Raw genomic sequence first — 26,876 nt, 5'->3', positions numbered from 1 at the left:
AGAAACCTGTCCCCCAGAATTACCCCTCCTTTATCTGGGGACACCCCACAGTGACGGGGACCGGTGGCGCAGAGCTGGCCCTTGGCAGCTGGGGGCCACCCCAGTAGCCTCTCCAGCCCCGCTACAGCTCCCAAAAATGGTAACCTGGATGTCCCGTAAGCCGCCGGCAAGCTTTAAACCCTGGTGGCCTGCATGCCGGGCTAACCTCTTCCCAATTTCACCCAGGGCTGACTTCAGAAAACGATGGATTTATTTGTGTCGTCCTGTTTAATAATCCAAAGTATGAGCAGAATGTTAGTTTTGTGATCCCTCCCCAAACTTTCTGAAATACAGTAATAAAAAATCATGGTTGGGTGAATATCTTATTTAATATACTTGGGATGAAAATGATCTGGTTCTGATTATCTAGGAACGGTTGTCCGTAAGATTTCAAGATCAGCGCATAAGCAATTTTCGAGCCGCTCTAACAGGCACAGAACGCAACAGAAATTCTACGCACACACATTTTTAAACATGAATATTTACTAACATAAATAAACAGTGTTTTATAACAAAAGGCACAGATTTTCAACTATAAACAATGGAAAAATATTTACAATTTGCACATACATAATCAAACAGCGAGTGCACAATTGGTCACTTCAGATCTTCTTTTCTATATTTTGAGATTTACTTCCTTCCGAGCAAGTAATTTAATCAGTTCTGCAACGTCCAATTTTTTATTTTTTTTTTTTCCACAGAAACCGCTACCAATGGCAGGCAAGAGTTTATTAAAATGAGTAATTTAGCAGCACAGGTTTTCAAATGGAGACAGTGTTGCTAACTTCTTCGTATTGGATAATAAAATAAGGGTAGCTCTGATCATCATTAAAAATAACAAAAATCTGAGGCTCAAAGTAATTGTCCACACAAGAGTCATAGAGGTCACTGGTGATGCTGCCGGGGTTGACCGGTGGAGGTCTCCTCATGGTGTGGTTACCCACCGTGTACCTTCCAGTCAGGACTTTGGCCAGGAACATGTAATGAACTCCTTTGGGTGACCTTTTGGAAAAATTATGGGAATAGCTCGCCTTTCTGGCAAAGTAACTGCCCTGTCCAAACATGGTGGCATGCTTCCCACAGACGCGCGGGTCGAAGTTGTGCTTGCAGATTCCATCCACCACGTCCTGGGAGGTGCCGTGGAACAAATGCCTTTCGTTCATTATCCTGTCGAGCCCAGTCATTTTTTTTGACATATATTCCTTTTTCCTGGAACAGAAAACGGAAAGGGAAGATGAGTATTCACCGCAGCTCTGCAAGGGAAAGGCAGTTTTCACTACAGCTCCTAAAGGATCAGTATTACCCTCTCGAATAGCAGAGCTGTAAGAGGAGATCTGAAAACATTTCTGTATGGATAGCAGAGCGGGTCTTCCACTTTCAAATAAGACTTTTGTGGGCAATAAGTATGTCTTAAAGGTCCGGAGCGGATCCTGCTGGAGGCAGAGCTCTCACACCTGCACCGCAGCAGAGGCAAAGCAGCTTGAGAAGTGCCTGCTTGTCTTTGCCTTGGATGCGGAAGGAAATCTTCCTCAGAGAGAAAACAAGGGCTGTGCAAAAACTAAATCCCGCTACAGCTTCAGGAGAGGCCACCGAGCGGAATTACTGAGACGGGGCAGGCGGAGAGGCTCTGGGCCAGCACGAGTACTGTAAGAAAGTCCCTGCTCCCACAGCCCGTCCATCGACTCCTCCTGAGATTCTCCATTTTTGAGAAGGGAGAGAGAATCCACCAATCTCATCTCCTATCCGTTACGAAGTGGTCAGTGGATGGTAACTTGCAGACACAGCATCTTTGGTGGGAATGGGACTGACTGACGCAGGAGTCGTCTTTGCCAGAGCACCGTAAGCCCCCGGGTGACCGTGTTCTGGGGAACCAAGGCACTAACGGCGATGAACTTCAACACAGATATCATCTGATGAAAACAATTCCTCCTAGTTTGGCTTCACAGCAAACTGGAAGATTTTTCAACTAGATATCTTAGATTTGTTTTGAAGTTTCTGTGAAGACATATTTCACAGAAGTTATCAGTAGATAGTGTATTAAACCACTTACACAGGAAACTTCAGGGTAAGATATTTTTCAGATAACGTTGTTCAACTGAAGACACCCCTTTTCTTCAGAAAAATCTGGAGTTTATGTATTCTACTTAATGATCAATTTGTATTTTGCAGGCCAAATTACATATTTTAAGGTATTTTCCCACTATTGTAAAAGAATGGTGTTTGCATTATCTTACCTTTTATATTTCTCCCAAAGAAACTGATTCTGCACTCTCAGAATTTTCAAGATTTTATACTTGGTCTCCGGCACAGTCTTGTGAAACAGGTTATAAATGGTTCTATAGCTTTTATCTTCCTTCAGAACAGGCACTTGGATGAAGTCCTGAGCTGGATCCATACTAATCCAGGTTTCAGGATAGAAGTTCGGAGAGGTAACAGCAGCGGGAGATAAGACGTGTGAGGAAGCCGGGTCAGCTGATGGAGAGGGTACCGGCGAGTTGCCACCTAAGGTCCTAGTCGGGGAAGGAGAAAAAGGTTGCGCTTAAACATTCACGAACAGAAGAGCTTATTTCATTGCCAGCGTATCTTAAGCAATTCCCGCCCTTCAGTTCTGTAGCAGTTTACGTATCTTTAATGCTTGTCTAAAACAAGCACGCCAGCTGTTTCTGCTGGTTTAATAACTCCTCCATCCACAGAAACGAACAACAAAACCTTGACTTTCTGGGACGCTGCTCCACGCGGGGAAATCTTACGGCTGGGTGGTGTTTAAAAACCTATCGGCATTATTCCCATTCTGGGGTTACAAACCACAGACAGGCAGAACGCTACCAAATACAATTATTTTGTATGTTAGCTATAAAGTATTAAGTGATTTTAACATAGCAAATAGGATGTACGGAATAAGAAAAGATTAATAATGTGGCACCATTTGACCTAATTTTCCTCGAATACAATATAAGGAGTGGAAACATATACTTTCTTGTACAGTGTGAATAATGACTAACCCCAACTAATAACATTTCACAGGCAAAACGCCGCTATGTCAGCGCAGTACGTAGAAGAGGAGATGCTGTGTTTTTCAGTACTACCCGGTATCGTGCCGAGGAAGGCTCTCGTATTTTCATTTGCACAGGCCAGATGTCGATTTGCATTTGCAGTTGCTTATTTCCATGCGACAGCCCGGCCCCTGTTCCCTGTTGGGAACGCTGCCAGGCGCGGAGCCGGCGAGGGGTGAGGGAAGGGGAGCTGCTGCCTGTAACGGCCGCGGCAGGAAAGCAGCAGGGATGCCAGAAACACAACAGACACCAGTAAAATCCAGTTAACGACACCAACTGTGGCGTGGCAAGACTTTGTTCTCAATAAATACCTGCACCTCAGTGGAATTTTTCACACTCTTGAAGCTGCTAAATTTAGACAGAGCGTGGCATTTGTGGCTTATGTTCACCTGATTATAATCTGAACAAGCAAGCCTTGCTCAGCTGAATAATCCTTACTTGTTGGAGTCTCCCTCTTACGTCAATGAAAATACTTTGAACGTGTAAAGCTTGCAGGTTCAGGCTCTGGGTTTCACAGCCCGTCAGCTCCTGCAAGCTGGTGAGGTTCCCTTGCAGTTGCAAGAATATACGGAACTGTCTCAACATTTCACCAGATGAGTATTTTACCAAAATACTTAGAGGAGAAGCTGCTGTTTGCTCCAGGACCATCCCACAGTGAATGCAAACAGGTGAGGTGCACTCAGAGGTTGGAGTCCGGCTGGAAAGACCCAAGATGACTCTGTCTCTAAACCCCACAGATGACCTTACATTAAATTTCATTAAATGAAAGCTTAATGAACGTGAAAGTTCATGAAATTTCTCAGGTCACTTGTGTTCTGATAGCGTACCACTGCCAAAGCATAAGGAGAAAACCTGTTCTGCCTCAGAGGAAATGGGGAAAGTAAGTCCTTTGTCTATTTATATTGGCCAAGCTGACGTTTGACGACATCCAAGGCCAAATCCTGCCTCCCTGCACATACACAGTTGGATTTCGCATGCAGGAGCGACAGGCAAACTCAATTTCCTGCGCCATCATTGCAAAAAGAAAGTTTACTGGAGACCAAAAGCCTCTCCAAGCTTTGCTAAAGGCAAAGCCATTTTCTCCCGAGCGACTCTGCAGGAATGAATCTTCTTTTTTTCCAGCGTGACACTGCCTGAAGAGCCGCGGACCTGCGACTTCTGCACGCAGCCGGTCTGCTGTCGAGGCACACCGACACACCGTCACAGAGCAACTGCCGACTGTCCCTGCTCCTTAGCCTGCTTTCCTCTGCAGAGCCAACAGAACTATCTCGTTAAATAAGAATTCTGCTGCTATTCACATCTTATCTAAAGAAATGTCAATTCAGGTTGCCTTTCAGAATATTTAATGCTAGTGACAAATGAGCCTGAAAGAACTGTGTGTGATTTTTTGTGTGACCCAGAAATAGTTTAATGTGATTTTCTGATTGCAGGTTGCGTCTTTCAGGTCTAGGAAAAAAGTTGGGGGGAAAAAAAGTCTATTTTTAAATGGGTACATTTGATTTGGATCGGGGAGACAGTAAACCGTAACAGCACTCACACTTTTCAGAGCAGACATACTCTTTAAAGAAGTGTTCACGTGGCTTTCACCTGCTGTTCACAGCTAAAAAGAGACCTCACTTTATTTGCATGGATTTGACTCAACTCAGAATTCTTCTCACTGTTTATTAATAGTTTAACGTAAACCCAGAAGATGGATTTTTCTAAGAATGACTATTAAAATAGCAGTCTGCAATATTACAGTGTGCATTTAATTATTTGATTCAATGGGTAAAATATATTACTGTAGAACCTCATTCATTCACACTTGGACGGGAATACCAAGCACAGATTAACAATAAGTTATGGATTAATAAGGAAGACATCAAACACAATAAAAATAACTGCAATCCTTTGGTCTACTTTGTTCATTTCTTCTGACTAGTGTAAATTATTTGTAAGCATTTATTACACAAGGGAAGCCATTAAAAAGTCAACATTTGTCAACCGCTATCACCCACTTTCCCCAGTTTCTATTCAAGTACTCTTTCCCAATTTTATAACTGATTTAAGAAGTAGTGGGGGGAAGCAAATAAAAAATCTCCAGTAGCATTGTGATAAGTGGAGGCAAATACTGACTTCTTAGGGATGGCTCCCACAAATATTTAAACTACTCTTTTGTTCCCTGCTAAGAACTGGTGGATTTTTAAGTAAGCATTACAAGGTCTTTAGATAAAGAAAATAAAAGAATGAGGTTTACTGCAGAACAACAGACATTGCAGAGCTTAGTTTATAGATTTGGTAGCTGGCATGAATAGTTATGGTCAAGCCCTCATGAGTGTAGAACCCTCAAGAGTCCACTAAAACGCATAATTTTAGCGTATGTCAAAATTATAGACTTACACTGTAGTAAAATAGTCACTGGTAGCAAAAACATCAGCAGAATACCTGAAATTATTATTTTTCATTAAGATGATAATCAGAATTGCTATAACCAGCACGTCCATGCTTGGCCTTTTTATCTGCATCCTCCCTCTTTAATAATTTTGGGTTTCCTTCCTGTAAAACCGTATCTAAAAATGTTTCTAACCACCACATCTTTTGAGGCTCTAACCAAATTCACATTCACCTCGCAATTAGAAGCGGTAACGACTCTGCAAGCTAATGAGCATTCTAGCCCTGCTGCAGCAGTTAAAGCTCCTTTGATGGGCCCAGCATGCCAAGCTGCCAGTCAGACTAACGACTTCCACCCCTTTGCTAACAGGACAATATGTTCCTAACTACTGAACTCTGACAATAATATTTCCAGCTGTGCTGGTGAGATCACAAAAATGGCATTTTTATGAGATGTAATCAAAAATTACTACAATGCAACACCTTTCTCGCTCTGCCTTTGATGGGCGAGCGTGTTCCCCCCCAGTTGAGATGACAATAAAAACAAGGCATGCTTTAATTGTGCTTGAAAATTATCAAGCGTTTTTGAATGCTCATTTTTATGGGACCCAGAACTGATAGCCCAGCAATCACTATAGCCCGCGAGATGCTGAAAGCTGGACAATACTTTGGCAAACCCGAAGCACATCTGTGCTTCTGCTGTTCTGCAATCCACAAGGTACATTCTAACCTTTAAATAAAAAACAGCCTAGTAGTAAGGAGTTCTTCAGACAATATTTATCATGAAAAATTACAAGCAAGACCTGCCAATATGAGCGAGATTTTTTATTTTTTCTTCTGATTTTTCAACCCAGTGATGCCTATTTCCTTGCCACATCTTGAGGAACACAATTCTCACAGACAGAACAACATGGAGAACAAACGCAAAGCTTCCGTTTTGCTGGGATACATACTGTAGAAACGGCATCAGCACAATGCATGAGCGAAGAAGGGGTCTCCTCTTGATTTCTCTTCTGAAACACGCGTTTTGCTGGAATCCATCTTTGATGTTTAAGATATACTGATTATGCCAGGTAACAAACCGAACCTCTTTCAGACCCCGGCAGCTGGCTTCTTCTATCAATCTTACAACAGGCTGTTTCAAGAAAATTAAAACAAAAACATACACATGAAAAACTACATGCTCAAAAATTAACATTTTTGCCACAGACCTCAAAGAATCCCTCTCTCGACTCCCTTTCCCTCTCCTCCCTTTCCCCTGCTCTGAGGCACAAGTACACTTAGACCACTGAAAAATGTTCTGTTACCTGTTTGTAAGAGCTGCCAACAAGGCAGGTTTCACAACTTTCCTACATAATTGGTGCTGGTGCTATCGTATTTTTACACGTCCAATGTTATTCCCAATATCTAACCTAAAACTCCCTTGACACAAATTACTTTTTGTCTTTGCTTGCTGAATGTGAAAAGCAGAACTCTGCTGTAGAACAATCTTTAATATATTAATATATTCTCATCATTTTCTTTCTTTTCTACACTAGAGAAACCCAGTGCTTTTAACTTCTCCTCCCAGGTCAAACATCCTAAACTTCTTGTTATCTGTGGTGCTTTCTTCCAGACTGTCCAGTTCTTTTTTTTTTTTTTTTTTTTCATTTGCAAAGCCCCAGACTGTATACAGTGCTCCCTACCAGGTTTATAAAGTCAGAGTGACACATGAAAAAGATGAACGTGATCTAGTTTACACTGGTGGAGGTATTTCTGGCACTGCCAAAATTGTAAAACGCTGATGAGGTTTTATTCAAAATATTATGTACAGCTCTGGTCAGCCAAAGATGAGCTCTTAACTACCACAGGTATTTACAAGGCTCACTGGAGAGCTTACTTGAAGGAATAGAAGTATTCTGGTTTTGTCTAGCACAATCCTGTTTGACAGTGGCTGTGACTGCTGCGCCTGTCATTGGGGTTAAAGAGTTGGAAGAGAGAAGGCCTATTTAAAACCTGATATAGAAAACTGTGGCTGTTAAAGACCAAAGGGCGGTGGCAAAACTGGAACGAGTGTGCATAAACCATCGGTGAACAGATTTAAACTGGATGTTTAGGAAGAGGTCCCTAAGGAGCAGGGCTGGCAGCTGCAAGCCCGTCCAGCTGCAGCAGTCTGCAGTGCAGCCTCCGAGACAGCAAGGGGACGGGTCCAGCGGCTCTGGAAGCTCACGTCTGCCTTGCGGTATCTTTGGGGCTCAGTAAATAAATTAAAAACTACAAAGCTTAATGGTAGTGGCGTTAAAAAGGCTGCAGAAAGCTGTTCCCCCGACCTTAAAATGAGATTTCTAGGGATTAGAAAGGACTCTGTTGGTACTGACATGGGCCAGTTTGATCTCAGATTTGACAATTTTGTCAGCCTCTGTGTTTCCGATGTTTTCAGGGATAATTCAAGGTGCAGCCCAGCAGAGCAGAGTTCTCCTCTTATTGCTTTTTCAGTTCAACACTGGCCTTCTTGATCATCTTTCTCAACAATAACTCTAAGTATCTTTCCTGAATCAGAGACTCGTAGAATCATAGGATGGTTTGAGTTGGAAGGGACCTTAAAGACCATGTAGTTCCAACCCCCTGCCCTGGGCAGGGACACCTCCTACTAGACCAGGTTGTTTGAAGAGGAAACAGACTGAAAATGTATATATAGTTTATAGTATATACTGTACACAGAGTTTTGGGTTACAACCCAAAAGCAGGATTCTGGAACGTGTTAAATACCTCCGAGTATTCTCTCCAGCCAAAGTGGTCCCTGCAGAAGTATTTCCAGACGGTGTAGTAGTTGGAGCTGGAGCTGGGACAGGAAGGTGTGGACAGACGCCGCATTTGGTCAAACTCAACAGTTTCATATAATTTCATAACATTCAAATCCACCCAAAACTCATGTCCCCTGGAAACAACAAGAAAAACAAAGAATTCTCACCTTTTGTAATCCATTACAAAAAGCATTCAGAGGTAACAAAACAGCTGATCGGAACTACAGTTGGCATAGTCTTCCTCTGACAGACCCTCGCTCTGGCTGTCCTCATGTCACCCAGTGACCATGAGGATGTCCCCTGAGCTTGAATTGGGCACAACACAGGCGCAAGTGCAAAGAGCAAAGGAACTCCTCAAGGGTTTCCACAGACAGTGGTGAAAAAAACACGGTCTTCAGCACAGAAAGCCAACAAACCATACGCAGCAGTCTTCCTAGTCCAGTGGTATTTATTCAGTATGCATGAATGGTACAAAAATCAATATACGTATCCTTGACATTTTGAGCATACTAAGTAAATACAACACACAACCATATTTGATGAAGCAGCCACATACTATTCAAAAGGTTATTCTTGTGAAAGTTAGTGCTTCGGGGAAGAAAAGAAAATGTAAATGGCTCCAGATGAGGAGCATCTGCTGCCAATCCCCCATAGAGTTCGAGTACCTTTCATCACGTGCAGCAGAAGTGAACTAGCATAATATGAAAAGGAAACATGATTTCACAATTATGGAGCCTACACTGAGGAATACTGCCTTTTTTTTTGGAGTAGCTATATTGCTGCTACAAAAATCAGCACCACTATGCATCTTCACGTAAAGCCACTGGCGCTTTCAAAAGGACCTATCAACAACAACAGCAGGGTGCTGCAAAATAAGAACCAGAGTACAGCCTTTATCGAAAGGAGAAAATAAAAGTGCATTTCCCCTACACTTGACAAAGTCATGTTTAACAGTGACTGCGGAATGCCTCAGCAAACGGTTTCTAACGCTGTTTCATTAGGCAGTGTTAAGAGAGAGACATCAATGAAAAACATTCTCAAGTGAAGCACAGAGTTCTAAAGCTCTGCTGATCATTAGACAATCACTGGTTTATTAGCAATCAAGAACTTAAGAAATTCATAGAAATTGGAAGAAATGACAGTAATATTCATTCCCAGCCATTTTTTTATAACCAGGATTAACATATTTCCAAAATAATGCTGTTTACATAATTAGTTTTCTACTTTCATAATCTCTTTACAAGTTGTCAGCTTACTGGTATTCATTAACAGTTACTAATCTTTGGCAACTGGAAATGCAGCTTTTGAGACTATATAAAATATTTTCTTTGAATTCTTAAGAGTAAACATAAATCAAGCTGATACTTCAAATCTACAGTTTATTATTAAAACTTTGGCACATCAATACTGCAGAGATCAAAGTACTGTGTATGCAATTTGCCACATGAAGTGACAGCCATTCTAAACATCTGTATGATTTTATGAATACAGATTTGCTTGAGAATGGCTGCAATTTTGCTAGCTATTTCACACTGACTGGTACGGTTGCTGAAGGTTTTCTTATACTACTTTCACAGAAAACTACTGATGAGTTCCCACTTTGAGAAATGAAGGATCATTCCAGCTGATCGTCATTTTTCAACAGGAGGTACAGGTGCGTACCTGTTCTTAGTGTTTATCATCACCAATTAATTGCATTTGGGTCTGTGAAGTGCTAAGCACCGTTTGAAGTATTAAGCGCTGCCCATCCTGACACAGACAAAAGGACGATGCGTCTGTTCCTATGGACTCGCCATCGGGGGACCTGACCCATTGCTGGTTGGGTAAATTTAGATTGCTCTCTTTGTTTTCAGTAAGTTTTCATATAGACTTAAGATCCAGAATAGTCCCAAAAGTCAAATCAAATGTCTTAAAAATGCAATTCCATGAGCTACTTTTAAAATTCTTTGGACACAAAAGCATTCTTTTTGCAGCCCCCCCAGCCCAAGCCCAACCAGCACAGGTTTTGTCCGACCCATCTTGAGGACAATTCCCCTCAAGGGTGGCTGTCCCTGTCCGCACCAGGGACGGCTCCAGCCAGCTTTCTTCCCCTTCACACTGAGAACTTACTACCCAAAAGGAATGTCTTGCCAGTTCCCTGCACATGGTTCTCTAAAAACTGTCATAGAGCCCCACTAATTAAGACAAAAATTTTGTCAAGACAACATTATCACACCAAACCAGTCGAAGGTTTAACAGTGTGTTCCCTACTTGCGTCACTGGCACACAAAATCACTACGGTTAGAAGACGAGGACAGAAGGAACCCAGCTATTCTGCGTAGGAGGTGTCTTCTAATAACCCGTGTCTTCCCACCATAGCTGCAGCCCACCGCGAGGAGCTGGATACACTAATTAAAGCTGACATTCCACTGCCCACTACTGCTGGTGCAGCAGCATCTGCGCCACTACGGGAAACGCATACCACAACAGCCCGGCAAGACAAACGTCAGATACAAGACAGATGGAGTCAGAAGGAAAAGTAGCACTTACCAAAATAAACGACCAGTACCAAGGGACTGAAATTCAATGTAGGGCTTAAAAAAATATACACACTTTCCGGAGTGAAAAAAACTAATAAGAGATCACCCCACCTTCCTGGTATGTAGTCATTTTGTTCCATAACAACAAGCTACAATCTACTTTATTTGAAAACAATGTGTGAAATCATGAGGAAATCATCTCTCTGAAATACCAAGCTGTGCTATCACTTAAAGTATTTCCAGGCAGCACCAGGAGCATGATTTTTTGAGTGAATTTCTTCATTAATATATTTTTAATGCTGCTTTAGGGACATTTGCTCTTTCTTATCAAAACATAGTCTTACAATTCTGAATTTCAGTGCCTAACAAAGCTGTTATTTTTGAGAAAAGCATGTTTAGTGACTGATATTATTTATAGTATCCTTTTGGAGTGAGGAGTTGTACTCACTGTTTTGGAGTTATGTTGCACGTACAAATCCAAGTCCTGAATCAAGACCCCCAGACATGTGCTGCATATTGTATGAAACAAACACCCAAAAAGACATTTCTCAATACAAAGCCTCACAATTCGAGCGTTCATTCTCCCTTTGATCTCTTTTCAAGTCAAATACTCTAACATGGTTCTCCCTACTCCAAAGATCTGTGACCTCCAAGAAAGTGCAAAGAAATGGAAAACCTTTTCTGTATGAGTAAATTATTTTCTTTTAAAGGTGGTAAACCCCAGAGGATTATTTTCTTTTATTATAACTTTCTATGTTGCATGTGTTACAGTGGAAATTGATAATGCAAAAACATTTGCAGTAGTTCTATGGTAATGCAATACAAAGTAAAGAGGATCTGAAAATCAGGATACTCTCTGAACATGATAAAGATTATCCACTAGCATGCTGAACTCTTTTAAAAGTAATCCCATACTGGTTAATATCCTAAAAAGTTAAAGGTCTGTAAAATTTTGAAGATGGGAAAACAAATTCCACAGGCGCTTGAAATGTGGCTGGCTTCCAATATGTGACTCGGGTATTTCTAATATGGGCTTAACTGCGTTAAAACGCAGCCTCCAACAGCCCCACACGGCTCTGCAGCACCGCAGGGAGAATCAAAGGACCGCAACGGGGGGGGACCCTGTGGAAGGACAAACACTTTCGGAGATGAACACAGTATGAGACTGCTTTGCCTCATGCTCTTCATGCAGAGCAAGCAGACCTTCAGGATGAACTCCTAAACCTCAGGGTTAACAGTGCATATGCAAAAAAGGGTATTTGTGTGTAGTCGTGTTCTAATGCAAAACAGGTGGGGAACAGTAGGGTTTTTACACGGCTTTCTTCTAGTAGTGCTATAACAACATCAAAACTTCACATACAATTCCAGTAAAACAAACTGCGGTAAGTTTTTTCCTACAGCAAACAAAATCTGTGCACGGCTAAGTGTGCATCTACGTTATCTCCTAAGACTCTGTTTGAGATTTATAAGGCTGACAGCTAATGACAGCTTACCATGAAAATAGCTTCTCCGAAAGCTAAACATTTTTCTGCGAAACCTGTATAGAATGTGCCAAATTATTTCTCAGTACTGAAAAATGTAATGATTGTCTGCTGCTTGGAATTTTTTACATTTTTGCAGCTCACTGCTTTTGCCTCTTCTGTATCAGATTCCCCTCCCCTGCAAGCAAACAGAGAAGGACAGGATGGTCACCACTCATTGACTTACGCTGACAATTCGCTGTAACAAGAGCCCAGGCATCACGCACCGAAACAGCTGATTGCCACCCCTTCAAACACTCTTCTTGAAAGCCAATGTATGATACAACACATTAAGTGTTCTTGTTTTCCCATTCCTAAATAGAACTGCTCAGTCTGTCTGATTGTGAAGGTCACAACGTTTCTGAGTGACCCACGTTCGGTGCACACCCATGCCACAGAGCAGAGCTCAACTCCTGCGCAACTACCACCACCTTTCAGCTTGGTTAATACAACTCCATCACTCTTTAGTTCCAAATCCTAGAATCACAGAATGGTTTGGGTTGGATGGAACCCTAAAGCCCATCCAGTGCCACTCCCTGCCCTGGGCAGGGACACCTCCCCCCAGCCCAGGTTGCTCCCAGCCCCGTCCAACCTGACCTTGAACACCTCCAGGGATGGGGCAGCCACAGCTTCTCGGGGCAACCCAGGCCCTCCCAACCCAGGGGCTCACCGCCCACACAAGCAAGAATTTCTTCCCAATGTCTCATCTCAATCTCCCCTCTTTCAGTTTAAAACCGTTCCCCCTCATCCCATGGCTCCCCTCCCTGATCCAGAGCCCCTCCCCAGCTCCCCTGGAGCCCCTTTAGGCACTGGAAGGGGCTCGGAGGTCTCCCCGGAGCCTTCTCTTCTCCAGGCTGTCCCCCCCACCTCTCCCAGCCTGTCCTCCCAGCAGAGGGGCTCCAGCCCTCCCAGCATCTCTGGGGCCTCCTCTGGCCCCGCTCCAACAGCTCCGGGGTCTCCCCAGAGCAGAGCGCAGCAGAGGGGCACAGCCCCCCCTCGCCCTGCTGGCCACGCTGGGGGGATGCAGCCCGGGGTGCCGGGGGCTCGCTGGGCTCCAGCGCACACTGCCGGCTCACGGTGAGCTTCTCACCCCCCAACACCCCCGAGTCCTTCTCCTCAGGGCTGCTCTCCAGCCATTCTCCACTCGGCCTGGATTTGTGTTTGGGATTGCCCCGACCCACATGCAGGACTTGGCCTTGTTGAACTGCATGAGGTTAGCACAAACCCATGTCTGAAGCCTGTCCAGGTCCCTCTGGACGGCATCCCTCCCCTCCAGGGGACAGCAGCTCTGCACAGTCGCTACCTGGGTTTACCTAAAGTTTCTCTCAGAGTAAGCATTGCTGCTCAGAACCCCAAAAAGCTGTCTCTAATTATTTCATGAAGGAAAATGTAGTCGAGATATTTCTTGGTGTGGTATCCTCTATCCATTCCCCTTAGCTGTGAATAGCAAGAGGTTCAGCAGTTTCAGGATGTAACATAGCAGAGTTTTCCCAAAACTCAAACTTCTGTTAAATTGGGGATGCTTTAAAAATGGTATTTTTATTTTTCAACTTTGTAAAGTGTTTGGAATGCTACTTCCCATGAATTTTAATGGAAAATTAAGTGAACAAAATAGATGAACCCCCCAAAATCTACACAACTGTTATTTCTTCCCTGAATACTTTAACTAAAAACTTTTGAACTCCACACACGCTTTCTACCTAACAATAAATTATGTGGAATAACCCTGCATTACTGTATACAGCTGAAAATTTTAGACACATGCATTTAAGTGACCGCATCTGAAAAACACACTGTGTGCCCAAAAGTCTACCTCATCTTTTTTTCCTAATTATAACATTGGGAATAAGGAAAGATACTCTTTCGCAAAACACCTTGATTCACATAAAATATGTATTCCTCCAATGTTCATTCTTTACATTTACATTCTTTAATAGTGTATTTCTCTATTCAGAAGTATGAATTTTTTCAAATTACAACATTTACTGGCTTTTAAGCTCTGAAATCCTAAAATATATTTAGCAGAATTGTTTAATAATAGCTCTTCAGTTAAAGCACTTCCTCTGTATATTAAAAAGCCTATTACCAGCTTACATAATGCAAAGCCATGAAAAAAAATGAATTGTGATTACAGCAAGTGATTGCGTGATTACATTCCTGGCTTCAGCTTTAAGACACCAGTGATGAAAGCAAATGCGACAACTGCACTTCTTGACTGCCCGAGGCCTAAATATAGGCGAAAGACCCCAAATTTAGGGTTCAAGAACAGTATGAATATGAGATGGTCAAGGTTATGTCTGATATGTTCTTCAGCATAACATCACTTTATCTTCAGTACAGCATGATTTACTACTTCTGAGGTACGGTGTATACCATCTAGAGTAAAGGCTACCCTCCATAACGTGTAGATTATGGATAACATAGATTGGGAGAGGGAAAACCCAACAATACAGCAGCAAGGCACACATTGCCTTGGTTTGTGCCCAAAGGGAGGATGAGAGAGCACGTACCACATTCCGGGCACGTGATTGCCCGGCTAACCACCGCTGGGAGATGCTCACATGCAATGGCAATGAAACACTCGGCACTATGATGATGACAGAGGCAGAACAAACACACACAAACACAGCAATTAAAATCCTTTTTTGCGCACAGGGGTGAAACAGAGCCATCCCAACACTTCCTCCCAAAATGAGCTCCATGAATGGCGTCCACCGCTCTTTACACTTTCCTTATGGGGTTTGTGTTAAGGGAAAGGAGAGTTTTGTAGCGAACATGATAAAAACAAATCTAGTGTTGTTACTCATGGACTCTGAAGTCTTTGTCAGGAAATATCCGTCTGGAGAAGAGTGGGAAGGAGGTGATGAAGGCTACAGTTTGTCAGACGTTTGGGAAAGCAGGGAATGTATTCAAATACCTTGGTGGGGCACAGCGTTACTCCCACTGCCTCTCTGCATCATGCAGCAGGAACAGCCTTCAGCACAGCTTGAAACCAGTAATAAAAACAACACTGTTTTCTTCTACAGAAAAAAATTATTCAACCTCTCTGCAAACCTCTCTGCAAACACCACAAATCTTTGCCTCATCTTGCTTCTGAGGTAGAAAATTACTATCCCCATTTTCCCCTGGAAAAACAGATGCAGAGAGAGACTAAAACAGCTTCTACAAAGTCCCACAGAAAATCTGCAACAGAGGTGGGAACAGAGATTTCTTAAGAACTTCTCTTCACCAACTAACCAAATAAAGGTATCTATTTATAAAATAAAGCAGTTCAATGGAAGTATTTGCACTGAAAGAATAAGCATATTGAACTCTCTTAAGAACACAGCACACAACCCCAAATTTGGTGTTGTACAACAGCACAGTTCAAAATAAAATTCCACAAGTGCTCTCAATAGCAGAACCCGGTTCCTTGACTAAGTTACATTTTCTCTGTACCCTAAACATAAAAAAAACCCAAAACACAAAGCCATAATCTCTTCAGGACACTGAAGTGAGAGGGTACTAGCAAGTTACAACATTGAAGTCTTTTGCGAGATGAATGTAGCCTGCTAAAATAAGGGTATTTGTGCTCACTCTTCCTCACATCCTTCTGAAGAGCTTCAGTCTGATGTGTGAACCTTCTGCGCTCTTTCCATTCAGCAAGACAAATGTTTGCTAGATGTTATATGCAAACAGATGACTAGGAGAAATATTTTTTGAAAATGCTGTGAAAACGCATGTGGTTTCGAACTCTTCTCCCAAGTTCAGTTACATGTCATGACTCTTACCACAAACAGGGTTCAGAAAAAAAAGAAACGTAGCGATCAAGAAAGGTCTGTGCAGGAAATGAAACTCGGTTCCCATCAGAACAGCTGTGATACAGAGCAAGACTGAGAATTAAACACCACTTAGATGATGAAACTGTTGATTTTCTCCCTATGACTAAACCAGTTCCTCTCTGCAATAGCAACAACCTGAAAGCTGCTCAGGGGAACAAACGAGCTTAAAAGATCCAAACAGGTACAAAACCCTTTTGTACTTAAAGTTGAAAGATTAGTCAAATCAAACTCAGCTACTGTAGGAGTTATAAGTCAGGCATTACACGTTCTGGTGACCCAAAATCAGCAATATTTCATCATCTTTGTAGCAAACAGTTGTTTGAAGTTGCAGGCTGTAGTCCACCTTTGGGTGAAGGACCAAGTGTTTAAACCCCACCGTATGAACCTGAACTCCACTTAAAAAGAAAGATCTTATTAAGGGGGTGTATTTTAAGCAGAGGTACTGCAATAGGAACATCAGCAACCGAAATCTGCTCCCATCGAAACCAATACCATTTCCATAGGTAGTAACAGCACGGGCCCGAGTAACACTCATGAAGGGACATTCTCCAAACAGCTCTTCACACCACAGCGATAAAAATGCAGCCAAATATAATTGCTGTAATGAGCGTGAAAGAAAAACAGGAACCTTCCCTCACAGAAGCAACACTTTGCATCAGGGCAAGAACAAAAACAAGCTGGTAAACACGATCCCGCAGTCTTGATCGTATCAGTATCGCATCATTCTTAAACTGAAGAGAGGGGCAGCTGGTGACAGGGCAGGAAATTAGTTTCATATTTTACTTAATTTGTTCCCTCATCATGTCACGTTGCTTCTCTCTGCTGCAACCGTAAGCCATGCCAGAGGTGTACAGTGAGAACGACTCAAAAAAGAGAAAGGTGTTACAGAAAGATTTACCTTTACACTGAAAGGCTCCATCATCAGGGAGGAAAAAAAAAAATCAATATAGTAGCTTTACTATAATGCTTTTCCTATAATTTATTTTTTAAAGAAGCTGGAAAGGCAGGTTTTCTTGTCTTTACAATCAATGACTGGGGGTTCTTGAAAAATAATGTTCTGGCCTGACTCACATATTTGTAAATCCGAGACAAGTATTGGGATATTGGTCCAGATATACATACAGCTTAGATCGAATTGCGGCCCCAGATCTTTTCTGGAAAGGAAAAGAAAACAAATAAAACCTCCACCAAGCTGTCTGACACACAGGTAACATCTCTAGATCAGGAAGGCATCAAGGCATGACTGCTGGAAGACAAGAGACTATACGGAGAGGTATGTTTGTTCTGTTCTGCTCCTCCCAAGAAAGCCACCGTTGGCCACTTTTGGACATGAGGTATTGGGTTAAAATGGCCCTTTGGTGTGAAGTACTGTTAAGTTCCAAAAATCTGTAGCAATGAGGATGTCAAACACATTCAAATCTTTCAAGGATTATTGCAAGTACCACATTTCATAACTCAAATCCAAGTTACATCTTCTATTTGCAGTGGAGGACAAACATGGATGTCCTTGTCTGAGGTGGACTGCTGGTTTCAAAGGTCTCCTACCCACACTGGTTGGGGATATGTTTTGCAGAGAGTTTTGTCTGTTAGCTTTAATTTTTATATCGGTAGATGTTCTAGAGAGAGCACAAGCCCAGCTCTGAGTGGCAACAGAGCTGATATAGGACAGGGTTGTCATGTCACGAGAGAGGCATTCGCTTTCACAAAGCTGCAATGGGAACACTTTCCAAAGCGCTTAGATGGATGCCCATTTTCAAAGTCCCATTTTTCAAAAATGTTCTGCAGGCAGGCCTGGTTTGTTTTGTTTTTTTTTAATTCTGTCAAACCTCAGGACTTAAAATACCTCTGAGACTTATGATAAATAATGAAACTGCATCAATTTCATCAATGTTTTACATAAGATGGTCATATACAAGGCTAACACTCACTAGTGACCAATTCTGGATGTTTCAGTTTCTGAACGTTCCATCCAGTGTTTCATGGCACACCCTCCACGTCCAGCTTCCCAAAAAAGGACCTCTTTATACATTTTTCAACAAGTTCCAAATTTTGCAATTATTACTTAGCTCAAATCCCTACTGATTTCAACAAATACGTGTACCAACTAGGAAGGAACTTCACGATCGCTGCTCTTGCTAAGCAAATAATTGCAACAGACTCTTTCTGTTCCTCACCCGTACGGAACTGGGCAGGCAGACAATGCCACACCACTGTGCCTGCTGGATTCCCTGCAAGCAACTCTTCTGAGCAATCTGTTTCACCAATTATAAATCTTTGTTTCAGAACGGTTTTATTGCCGTAACTACACAGGGAACAGACTGACCTCAACCTGAAGCCAGGTGACAGCTGTTTCCAAAACTGTAATCTGTTTATTGACGTGAAACAAGAAAAGGGATATATGAGCGGTTGCCGATTCCTACTGCAGCTCAACATAACACTTCTAACTTCCCTAGATTTGTATAGCTAGAAGCCAATTAGTTTTATTTCATATGTAAATGATACTATAAAGCGGAGCAATAGGAATTCATTGAAGCGTACTATTATAAAGCACAAGGCAAACACTTCTAAAATCACTTCACATGCTTTTTATTTAGAGTCTCTGTCTTGCATTCCTTCTAGCAAGGAATTAAAAGAAGTTCAAAACCACTCAGCTGTGTATATTCACGAAACACCACACACAAAATCGCCAGGCACAGTGAATTTCAGCTGTTTCCTCATCTCCGGTGTTATCAATAACACATGAGTTATCTCACACACTGTGGCAGCTGTGCAGATCAGAAAGATAACTTCCGAAATTTAACTATTCAATTGGTCAGATGACCTGCAGAAGTCCCTGAACGAGTGAAAAGCTTCTGCTGTGCTCTACATGATTTTAAAATTATAGATGCATGTTCTAACAGCATCAGAGAAAGAAGTTATCCCATGAACACAAGAGCGAAGGAAAACTAGTTTCCTTTAAATTTATTTTTGTATTTACCTTTTGTATTTACCTTCCCAGGTGCCTCCATATGCCCACAGGGGAACACACAGTATTTACTCTGACTTCATCCAAGAACCACGTGTGTATACTGAGTAATTAGCTCCCAGGCAGAATATGTGCCATTGGAGGTCCACCTGCTTTTCCCAGACTGGAGCCACTTCATTTTGGCCTCTCTCTTCTAGTTAGAAGGAACCATTTCATAAAACTTACAGAAAGGAAAAAAAAAAAGAAAAAAAAAAAAAGAAAAAAAAAAAAAAGAGATCAAAGCAACTATGAGCGGGTGTTGTTTCATCTGAGTTGGGATATGCCGGGGTACACGCATTTGAACAGACGCTGCAGTTCCCATGGCGCACAGGGGTGTCTCTTTGCCAAGGGAAAAGGTGGAATTTTCAGCCAAGGAGAGGGAACTGATAGGCCAGGAACTGCAGACTGGTTTTTAAACAAATCCTCACTTAATCAGTAATGATGTTGCTTATTTTGAAAAGCAACATATGCATGACTGGACAGGTGTGTGCGTGGGGAAAACCTGCTCGGTTCTGCAGCCAAGTATTTCCCCTTACTAAAGAGCATCTTAAAATATCCCAGCTTGGGTACTCTCATGCTGGAAAGCAGTACTTGGCAGGGCTCTCAAACACTTCGCTGCAAGCTGGAACTTCTCCAGGGCCTCTCCTCACACGTATGAAGAAAAACGAGTGCTTTAAGTATTTTAACCTGCTTAAGTTCACGTTCCCCCATTTGCTTAGAGAGCTTGGTATTTGGCTCTATATACTTGATAGAATTAAGAAAGCAAAAATATAAACAACTTTTTCATAGGTTTGATATTCAGTTTGAGACCAAACTGCAATGAGTGTTGAGGCAGTCATATTACAAAGAAGTAACTAAACAAAGTTCACCACTTCTCCTACTTTAAGATCATGTTCCCTTAGGTGAAAGACAACAACTGAATGTATATTTTACATTACTCATCTCAATAATGTTGAGATGAAGCAAGATTTATATAAATAGCTACTTGAAGAACATCACATTTGAATTTAGAGCTTATTCTCTAATTGAGTCAATAGCCCAACGCTTTCTTGCACAGCCCAACTTTCTTGGAGCAGCACACAAAGGCAATATTATGTACGCAGACTGTAACGATGACTTACTATGCCGTATAAGCTGTGTTTAAAACAAAGGAGAATAAACAACTACCACCCACTGGTTGTCAGGCTGGCTTCTGCAGGGCTTTTCTTGGACATGCAAACTGCTGAACGGACATTTCGCTGTTGTACGCAATCTGTATAGATAGGCCTGTAAAGCTAGTCTGACCACAAGAGATTAATAGCTTTAGCCAAATAATGCGGTAACCATGTGAACGATGAGCTGTTCTAGCATGTTTGCGAGCCTCTCAGCAAGGTTCAACACGCTGCTATCTGCATCTTGTTGCCAGGAGACACAACATCGCCCAGGAACACGAGGGAAGGCAGGTTGCAGTGACCACCAGTGAACTCCATGAAGAGTCACACTGAGTCCAAGCAGTCCACAGCTAAAGGTTCAGCAGGTTCTTCTGATACAAGATGATGTTGCGCAAGAAGAAACTGGTGATGATACCTAGTGAAACCCCATTGCATTTCCCCCGTGCTTCAAAATCTAACTCAAAACCATGTTAAGACTTAGTTTTTCAATGTTTGAAATCAAAAGCTCTGTCTTAAAAGTTTCACCCCTAGGTTCTCACTGGTACTTATCCACAAGCACAAAGCTCTTCCAAGGGATGAAACACACGCAAGAGTTACAGAAACTGCCAATTTGTCATTCCATGGTAAGCATGTATTATAGATTTACAACAGCCATCCAACTTGGCATTGGGGCATGATTTTGTAGCACTGACTGGAGCAAAGATCTTCACGTCTTTTAAGAGAAGGAAGAAGAATACAGGCTATAGAATTAGCAGCTCAAAACAGAATGTAGTTAGAAAATATTGCTATTTAAAATAATTTTAGTCTCAGTAGACTACTTTTACCTGAAGAAAACACTTAGGCAGACACTCACGGGGCAGCCAGTTCAGCTCAGCAAGCTGAAGTCTAGTTTGTATTCAAAGAATCCGCCTCCACTTGAACAGCAGAGTTTCATGCCAACGCAGAACCAGCAGCAGAGCCCTGGCCCAGCACACCTGGGTTTTCTGAGACCACGCTGCGTCTCTGACTTCACTCACGGGAACAGAACGTCACGTGTCTGGCAGCACACCCGCTAAGGTTCTTCCCAACTGGTTCAGACAGACAGAAACTCTGTGTACCGAGAGACCAAAATACCCACCAGACTGGAAACCTGCAAAGTAAGTGTAAAGGCGGACAACGCTATTCAGCCAATTTTGCAGGCTGGAGATGACTAAGCAATTACGAAGCATTGTTTCTTTTAAAATTAATCATTCTTAACGCCATCATTTAGAACACATAGATCATGTGTGTAGCTATGGATTCTGTGATACAGGCTTCAAAAAGAAAACTTTTTGCTCATGTGCCCAGAGCTCAAATTTAAATTACTTGCATGGGCTTGTCTTATTTCTACATTTACTGTTTTGTTTTCAGAAATCATTTAAAATACTTGCAAAAAAATTGAAGTTTCTCTGTTCTAAAGTGCAGAACATTTTATCTGCTACGCAGTTACAAGATTTTATTTTTTTTTTTAATAAAATGGCATATTTTTTCAAGACAATTCTATAAACTGTGATTATTCCCTATTACATATAATTCTTATTTTCCTACTTCCCTTTCATTTTCAGTGTAGGGTATCTATATTCTGGCATTGCCTTTAGTAAAAAGGATGAATCCGTAGGCTGATGGAGCCCGAGTTTTAGTGCCTATTCTGACATCCAGTTAGGTGAAAGTAAAGACTCACATAGACTTCTAAGCATTAGATTGGGTCTCTGGTGCCTAATGAGAAATCTCAGCATAGTAACTGAAAATTAAAACATTAAGGAAGAAGGGATGTACTACTTCAGGAAGTGGAAGGAAGAAGATGGAATGAGAACAAATCCACAAGTGCTCAGATAGTAAAGGCATTTTGAAGTTTTTCCTACGCAACTACAGAAGCATCGCTCTGAACTGACCATTGCAAGAATGACTTGCACTGGGCTCACAGACTATGGCAGGGCAGATAAGATAAGAGAAATGTGCATTGTATGCTTCCTCCAGAAAAAAAAAAAAAAAAAAAAAAAAAAAAGCAGTCTACCCCCTGCACTCATATAAACGTGGACTTTATAGATCCGATGAACTGGTAAACATCAGCACGCCCAACTACTACTCAAAATGGAACCTGCATTATAAAACTTGAAGAAGTTTTCTTTTAGATCTCAGGTTGCAGGATCACGCCTAAATTGATAACATAACCAGGGAAACTTAAAAGCTGTTTTCTAATTTTGGAGGATTAGTAAACATGGCTATGCATAGAGGAAACAATAACTTCTAATAAATAGTTTAACATTTTTAGATGAAAATTTAAATGCATGATCAGCATTTCTGAAGGTATCGCTTAGGTTGTTCATAGTGAATTAGCTGAAACATCACCATATATTAGCAACTATACGAAATTTCCAGTCAAAGGACTTAACAGAGCACCTATCTGATTTTAGTTGCTTAGAGCATAATTATGAAAACTGTGCTTGGAGTGCATACAGTCAATCTGGTTTCACAGCGACAGAGAGCAACAGCTGTATCATTCCTGTTTCAATCGCTGCAAAGACTCATTCATGCTGCCGCTCTTTCTAATACAGAGAAAAGACTAATTAGGAACGTCAAGAACAAGTGCAATGTTACACAACAGTCTCCGTCAACTCTCTGAATTCCTACAGAACTGAAGTTTTCTTATTTCACACGCTTCAAAATCCTTCAGCTTCAAAGAATACTTTCCAAATGATAAACAGTAGTTTTAATAGGTGTGCAAGAATTTTCTGTTGTGGCAAACTTGTTAGGCGACATCATCACAGGGTTTGTAAAACACTCGTATACAAAACATCAGGAAAAAAAGAACGCACATTCCGTTACATTTCTGGACCACTGCTCAGTTAAGCACCCTTACTAGTAAGGGAGTAAATTCAGTTACCTACCGATACTTCACTTTGATCCTATCATTGTCAGGGTTGCAGTAGAGTCTTTCCAGATGCTCCTGGGAATCATTGGTCACACTTTGCCAACTCTGGGTTGCTGTCCTTCTCACTTGCCAATGATAAGGCAAGACTGTGTGATGTTTGGGACAATCGCTGCCATAAACACAAGTGCCCTGGAGAAAATCCACACAGATTTCTATTCCGTCTTCCTGATGGGTGTGATATTGCAGTTGGTTCAAGAGCTCAAATACCAGATCAAGAGAAGCTTCTTCACTTTTATCCTGGAATATCCCAGCACTGAATTTATTGCTTGGGTTCAAGTTGTATTGCATCGGACAGCTATTCTCGTGGAACAAACCAGATGTGTAGCTTTCCAGAATCTTGTCTGGGAACAAAGGACAAGCTGCACCATCACTAGCAGTTGGGTGCAAAGGATGATCCTGGAATGACTCATTGCTATTATCAGCAGCAGTTCCAGGAGTAGTTTCTGGTGAGAAGCCCTGCTCTCCTGACTGGATATCCTCCTCGGGATGCCCAGAAGAAGGACGAGCTACTGGCAATTGATTCTGTGGATCTGGAGCTGTTGGCATCAGCACAGTCACATTACTTTCTGGTTGGGGGCAAGAAGTACCGAGGTCCAGAGTCTTTTTTGCAGCAGATTCACATAAATCACTGTGACCGCCACCTTGGCCTCGGGGTACAAAGACCCTATCCAAGGTCCCAGCCCCCAGCAAACTGGTAAAGATTGGCCGCAAAGCCCGCAGAGTTTCTGTGTCCAGTCTCTTCTGCACTTGCTGCTTCTTCTTGAAGCAAGGCTTCACTGGTGGTATCTTTTCAGACAGCCTTATCTGAGGAGGAAAGTTCTCCGAAGGAGGGCCCTTCATTCCTGGGCAGCGAGCCTGCTGCACAACACACGCTGGCTTTGGTTCGGTGTCCATCAGACCCAGACTTTGCTCTCTCCAAATCACTTTCAAATGTCCCAGAGCCTCACAAGAATCAATCTAGGGCAGAAAGGAAAACAAGACAGTTAATCTCTCTAATTGCTCATGGTTGACACGAACAAGATCACCCCTGGAGAGGATTTTGAGCCAGCAACAGCTAACTCCTCCCCTCTCTGTGACTGCGGGTAGCCCCTAGGCACGTAAAGCATGAAACCAGCTAAACTCAGGCTAATTAATCCCAAACACACACTCATCGTCTTCTCACACATGAAATCTCAGAGACACTCAGGCACGCACGCACAGTCCCCAGAGGGGGGGGCAGGAAAGGGGGGGATGGTCTGATGCCTTTCTCCTCGTGATGATGTTTAATAATAAACAGCACTTTAGTTCATTATATTCCACAAAAGTGAACATTGCATTGTTCATTTTTATGCCTCCCTCACACACAGACCTGAGAACAGAAGCGTTAGCAGAGAGAGCCCTGAACGTTCCCACCACGCTGCAACAACATTCACGCATCATTTCTTCTCCCCCCAGATAAAGGGGCAGATGTACCCATTCCCATTCTGTTCACACGGATCTTCCCTCATACCATCTCGCACATCCAACCCGCAGCATCGCCAGAGAACTGCTGGCTTCACTTAAACAGAGAGCAAACTTCACACTGACTTCAGCGGGGGCCAGGATTTAATGTTTGGTTTCTTAGACACAGGAATTCAAGTGCTTACACCCTGTTCCTCCTGCGAGGCATCTGACAGTGACAGTCTGGGCCGTGTCCAGACACTCCCACCTCGCACACAGCCATCCTCACATGCCCACACACTCCCGCACTGACTCAGACCCACAGGCTGCGCTCCCTCACCCCGCTCTGACACACCAAGCTCATTTGCCTCTCGCTAGGCGAGTCAACAGGAATTAAAACCGGGCAGTGAAGAAAACAAAGGGGTGCTAGTTACTCAGGAATAGGGGGAAAAATAAGTTATTTGCAAGATGAAGATTTTTTTTTTTCTAAAGTACAGACAAATACTATGTCTCATACACCACCAGAAAGCAAACTCTACACCTTTTAATCAGGGATCTTGCAATATTTGATTACATTTAATTAAACCCTCTTCAATCTCCTCGCACGTAGCCTCAAAGCTCAGAGTGGAGCACATTAAGAGTTATTTCCTGGATAAATACATTCCAAGCAAAGTAACCTCCCATTACAAAACAGAACCCCAGAAAACAGATAAAATTTGGCAGTAATTTCTTACTACTGACGATTTGCTCTGGAAAATTTCTCACCGAGTCTTCCTTATTTTGGAACATCCATTTATAAGGCTTTTGCATTACCCTGGGGAACAGCACGTCAGGATTGCCAGGAAAAAGAAAATAAGTTGTACCTCTCCAGTTTCCCAGTTTTAGATTAAGTTTCAAGCAACTGGTATATTTGTTTGCCAGTTAAAACAAACTCCAAAATTATTGGTATCTCTGTTATTCTTCCCCAGACATACCAGGCGATTCTTTTTCTAAACCACCAAGGGTTCCTTAAACCTTCAAGTAACTTCAAAGGTTTTAAAATCCTCAGCTCCGAAAGGAATCCGACGCTTCCCTTCCCTGTGCCCAGGTTTAACAGCGCCGCGATACACAAGGGGATCTGCCAGGGTTCAGGCAGCCCTGCTGTGCCGAGGAGCTAAATAAGTAACTTAGGGTCATTTTTCAGCCATATCTTTCAATACTGGTATTGCTCACTTGATTATCATATAAGTTTCGCTGCTATTTTTGAAGAACTGCCTGACTGCATAGAGTTGAATCCCCCAACAACTCTAAACATAGAAAGCGGTGGGAACGAGGAATATCAGAATTTCGCCGGCATTTCCATTTCAGTGCATTTCAACACCTCCAATCGGTCGCTATTATTTAGAAACAGCATTAACCACCACCAAGAGCAATGCTCTACTGGCGCAATACGTTTCAACAGAGGAAGCTCTCGGTGGGAGATTTCGGTCCCTGAACACCAGCTCTCTCACGCGAACCATTCCGCTACCACCACCACCACCACCTTCTCCTCCTCCCCCTCCCTTGCTGAAGAAAGCAAGCCTAGGGGCCCTAAAATACGTTTTAAAAGACAGAAAACAGAAGCATAAGCCCCCAGCAGCAGCGGGAGCCCGCAGCCCCTGAGGGACCTCCCGCCTCCCCCCGCTGACACCTACCGGCTTCTGCTCCCCTCGAGGCAGATTCCTGCGTTTTGTCCCAATTTAAGAACGCCACGGAAACAAGATTAGCCTTCTGGTGGTGGTGGGGTGGGGGGGTGGGGGGAATAAAAATAATAAGCGAACTGCCTGCCGCAGCCGGCCGCCAGTATTTCCACCTTAAAAACGCAGAGCCGCCTGCCTCTCAGGTCGCAGGTCCCAGGCTGTTTCTGGAGTTGCCTTCGGGGTTACCCAGAGAGGGAGAGGAAGGAAGAAGCAGGAGGAGGAAGGCCGGAGGGAGGGAGGCCGCAGCCGAGCGCCGGCGCCGCGGGAGCTGAGCCGGGCTCACCGCCGCCCTGCCCGCCCAGCGCTGCCCCTCAGGCCGCCCGTCCCATCCCGCCCCTCAGCTCCCTCTGCTCCTCGCATCCTCTCCCCCGCCTGGTTTAAATATCGCTTCCCCGCAGCGTTCGGTGGCGGCGGCGCGGCCCGGGGAGGAGCCGGGCGGGCTCCACCGCCGCCCCCGCCGGCACCCGGCCCGCCCCGCCGCGCCGCCCTGAGGAGACAAAGGCGGCGGCGGGGCTGAAGCGCGGCCCGT

The 26,876-nt window shown here is 43.1% G+C and overlaps 1 protein-coding gene across 2 annotated transcripts; it reads right to left on the bottom strand.

Annotated features, from left to right (window-relative positions):
- Positions 1 to 388: 388 nt before the first annotated feature.
- TIPARP (TCDD inducible poly(ADP-ribose) polymerase) lies at positions 389 to 26,644 on the bottom strand. 2 transcript variants are annotated; one of them, XM_082486806.1, is made up of 6 exons: positions 26,303 to 26,644; positions 23,167 to 24,167; positions 8,211 to 8,379; positions 6,416 to 6,597; positions 2,274 to 2,549; positions 389 to 1,248 (listed from the first exon to the last, which is right to left on the bottom strand). In XM_082486806.1, the coding sequence occupies exons 2-6, from the start codon at positions 24,102 to 24,104 to the stop codon at positions 801 to 803; spliced, it is 2,013 nt and encodes a 670-aa protein (XP_082342932.1). In that variant the 5' UTR covers positions 24,105 to 24,167; positions 26,303 to 26,644; the 3' UTR covers positions 389 to 800. The 2 variants fall into 2 exon arrangements, with proteins under 2 accessions (XP_082342932.1, XP_082342933.1); XM_082486807.1 differs by having other exon boundaries at positions 26,461 to 26,644.
- Between the last annotated feature and the right edge of the window lie 232 nt (positions 26,645 to 26,876).

Source organism: Vanellus vanellus (genome assembly GCF_965231255.1).
Source record: "Vanellus vanellus genome assembly, chromosome: 8".
In the NCBI taxonomy this organism is placed as follows: domain Eukaryota; kingdom Metazoa; phylum Chordata; class Aves; order Charadriiformes; family Charadriidae; genus Vanellus; species Vanellus vanellus.
The sequence above is the reverse complement of the archived record's forward strand: the minus strand, read 5'-3'. Positions and strand labels throughout refer to the sequence as shown.

Bases quoted from the DNA above. Each gene is read 5' to 3' on its own strand.
- TIPARP (XM_082486806.1), bottom strand. From the start codon at position 24,104: ATGGACACCGAACCAAAGCCAGCGTGTGTTGTGCAGCAGGCTCGCTGC. The intron at 2,550-6,415 runs GTATGTATCCCA...TTCCCCGACTAG, and splicing joins GTGCTGATGCCGTTTCTACA to GACCTTAGGTGGCAACTCGC. The intron at 1,249-2,273 runs GTAAGATAATGC...TTTCTGTTCCAG, and splicing joins CTTTGGGAGAAATATAAAAG to GAAAAAGGAATATATGTCAA.